The 3,646-nt window shown below is 33.8% G+C and overlaps 1 protein-coding gene across 1 annotated transcript in view; it reads left to right on the forward strand.

The window, feature by feature from the left end:
* The first annotated feature begins 1,088 nt into the window (after positions 1-1,088).
* Positions 1,089-3,646, forward strand: part of LOC106881391 (dnaJ homolog subfamily C member 2) — a 33,073-nt gene continuing 30,515 nt past the window's right edge. Inside the window, exon 1 of the mRNA XM_014931767.2 lies at positions 1,089-1,531. Coding sequence (XP_014787253.1) covers positions 1,477-1,531 — 55 coding nt within the window. The 5' untranslated portion in view covers positions 1,089-1,476. The remainder of the gene's footprint in view (positions 1,532-3,646) is intronic.

A 3,646-nucleotide genomic window follows, 5' to 3' on the forward strand; every position in this document is an offset into this window, starting at 1 on the left:
GGGCAAGTGTCTTCTACTATAGCCTCGGGCCGACCAAAGCCTTGTGAGTGGATTTGGTAGACGGAAACTGAAAGAAGCCTGTCGTATATATGTATATGTTTGTGTGTCTTTGTTTGTCCCCCCAACTTCGCTTGACAACCGATGCTGGTGTGCTTACGTCCCCGTAACTTAGCGGTTCGGCAAGAGACCGATAGAATAAGTATTAAGCTTCCAAAGAATAAGTCCTGGGGTCGATTTGCTCGACTAAAGGCGGTGCTCCAGCATGGCCGCAGTCAAATGACTGTAACAAGTAAAAGAGTAATAAGTACAGTCCAAACTTTCTGCGTGAATCCCAGCATAGACAATTAAATGTGTTAATGGGGAGAAAGATATTGAAAAACCTCAATACGTCACTGACGAACAAACGAGACGGTATGAGGTGGTCATGAGATGTGCTAAAAATAACAGTTAAAGAGCCCTTAAATCACGCACTAAATTCTTTTTTTGTTTTGTTTTTGCACAATCGTATAAATTCCCGTATGTCGAAAACAGATTCGAAAAAATTTCCTGAAAATTTCAAAAAATAAAAGAATTCCGTCGCTAACTTGTCCATCCATGCTGCAAAGGCTTTGGTTTCAGAACATGATATCTGATGAAAACACTGGCTATGGCATGCACATGGAAATAAACAAAGGAAAGAAAAACTTTTTACTCTCATTATACGGTCGAGTGTCCCGCCACGAGGATCTTTAATGCATTTAATAGCTTCATTTTTTTTATTTATAAAATGAAAAATCACATGAAATAAATTTAAACATTCTAAAAACGTTATAGTTTCAACGTCTATTCTTAACATCTCACTGATTCACTTCCTTGTCAACGGTTGGGAAATTATGTTCCGGTCAGTTACAAAAATCTAGATAAAAATCTTTTTGCCAGCGCTTCTTTTCATATTTGTATCATTGAAATACAGATTCTTTTGTCGTGTCTTTCCTTATGTTTCATTCAATATAACATATAGTAAACAACAATAAAATAAAAAAATGTGTCCGTTCAGAATTCTTTCTTTCGTGACTGTTCACCGGTTGCTTAGTGAAGGCATAACCAAGTGATAAAAAAAGTTGTAAATTTTCATTTATGTCAGACATAACCAACCGATTGTATGATTTACTGAAGAATAAAGTATAAAGAATAATGATGGATTGTATAGAGAGACTGTTGCTGATGGACCGAAAGAAAAACACCACCACGTATATTATTAGTTAATGTGATAATCAAAATTAATTAACAGACTTTAAAAAAAAAATTAAATGTAAAACTCAGCAGAAAAAAAAAAAAAACGGATTTATAATTCAAGTTAATAAAACGACGACGAGTTTTGGAAGCGAAACGAACAAACAAACGAAACTAAATAATATTAAGAATAATTACAAAAAAGTCTATCATTATTCAGTTTTTATTTATATTTAATTGTCCTTAAATGCAATAAGCTTAGACATGTTACTTGACACTGGAGAAGATGACGAAATCAATATTCTGGGGCACGTTTCAGGTAAACAAACGAACGATAAATTATTATTAACAACTGATTGTGTAATTTTCAGCGCCAAACTTCACTTTTTACATCATTAATATTATTTCTAATGTTTTTGCCATTTTACATTTTGCCTGTATTCATCTATAAGCTCTGTGTTTTCTGTCGAAATGTTAACGATTCTATAACAAAAAAAAAAAAAAAAGGGAAGAAAAAAAAAAGATTGAATGTATTTGATAACATTTTAAATGAATTCAGATATTTTGAAGGCCTTCACTAATTTATAATTTCCACTGGCAAGCTTTGTTTAACAAGTAATACGTATGAATGAATTACAATGTTGAAACACGTGTGTCGGATGTTGTAGGTGTACTCATGGATCCTCCGTCAGTTTTAACGATAATCATTCAGTTGTCCCATCATCTGAACATCCGACTCGTTAAATTAACGTACACATGGCTGAGTATTCCTCACACGTGTACCCCAATGTAATTTCCAAACTGAATCAGAATATGTGACTAGGTCAGGCCGTTGAATCACCGTTACAATGCATCCAACTAGCCTTCCTCAAAGTATCCATCTACCCAGGTTCACTTTATAATGTTTGGGCTTATTCGAGGCTTATAATAAAGGCACTTTCCTTGAGATACCATGCATTAGGATCGAACGCATGACGATGAAAGCTATACATATAACGGAAATCTGAAGGACGAGGTCTGTGACGATTTAAATTCTAGGTTGCAGTTATTTCCTTTACTTTCAGGTGATCTAGTTTATCTATAACCCCGAGAGAATGTACCACATCCCAACCGCGAAATCACTGTCGTGTAACCCGTCTGTGTGCGTTAATTCAGACGTAGGGGTAACACTTGTGAGTTGTTTAGACACTTCAGTTCAGTACTGACTGACCAGACCTATTGTCAATGTTCTTATGTAACGTTTCCTGGAAATAGTAAAATATAACCTGTGGGAAATTTGGCAGCTATTTCTAACAGGACTAACAACCACCACAGCGAAGCACTCGTTCACTTGGAGCTGCTTGCATTGATTGAAATACGAAAGAACTGCATATTCTTGGGAAAACATAAAACGTTTTTATTTATATTGTCTGCTTGTTGACAAATCAGTGAAACTATACCAAGTTTTACTAACCATTATCAATAGTTTATACAGTGTGAAGCTTCAATTTTGACAGAATAAAACACAAAGAGTTATAAGTCATTTGTCATCAAAATGAAGATGAATATAGCGTTCTATAAACTTCTTGTTGAGTTATATATATATATATATATATATATATATACGTTTATATATTCGTTTTGCAAGATTCTTGATGTGAATTCGTGTGTTGAAACATATTGTTGTATTTGGGGACGGTCATGTTGCCAGTTTAGCCAATAAAAACACACGCACTATATATTAGGTGTTCACTTCAGCTTTATTTTATATTAATCATAATATAAAATAAAGCTGAAGCAAGTGAACACCAAATATACAGTGCATGTGTTTTCATTGGCTAAACTGGCAACATGACCATCTCCAAATACAACAATATATATATATATAAATACATGTGTATTTGTATGAGTGTATATGTATATATGAAAGCACGTGGTCTAGTGGTTAGGTTGTTGCACTCCCGATTGTGGGTTCGATTCCCAGATTGGGCTGTGCATTGTGTTCTCGGGTAAATATATATATGTGTGTGTGTGTGTGTGTGTGTTCATACATGTATGTATACATATGTACACGCACACAGGGTTCAAATTTACAGGAAACTAAAGACAAAGACAGGTGAGGGAACAGGAAGCAAGTATATTGGTGTGATGCTTGGGAAGATTGAGAAAGTCTTTGACGTTTCAAACTTAGGCTTTTTGACAGAAAGGGATGTGAAGGAAAAAATGGGGAGAGAAAGAAAAATCAAAGAGAGGAAAATGTGTAGGAATTAATGGTTTAACATGAAATGACTGAGAAAAAAATGAATCCCTGTATATATTAACATGGTATATTAACATGGTGTATTTATATTGTGTATATATCATTTATATATGTTGATACATATCTATTTATGGATATACATATATATGGGTATATATAAATATATATATATATATATATATATATATATATATA

Source organism: Octopus bimaculoides, chromosome 10 (assembly GCF_001194135.2).
Source record: "Octopus bimaculoides isolate UCB-OBI-ISO-001 chromosome 10, ASM119413v2, whole genome shotgun sequence".
Taxonomy (NCBI): Eukaryota; Metazoa; Mollusca; class Cephalopoda; order Octopoda; family Octopodidae; genus Octopus; species Octopus bimaculoides.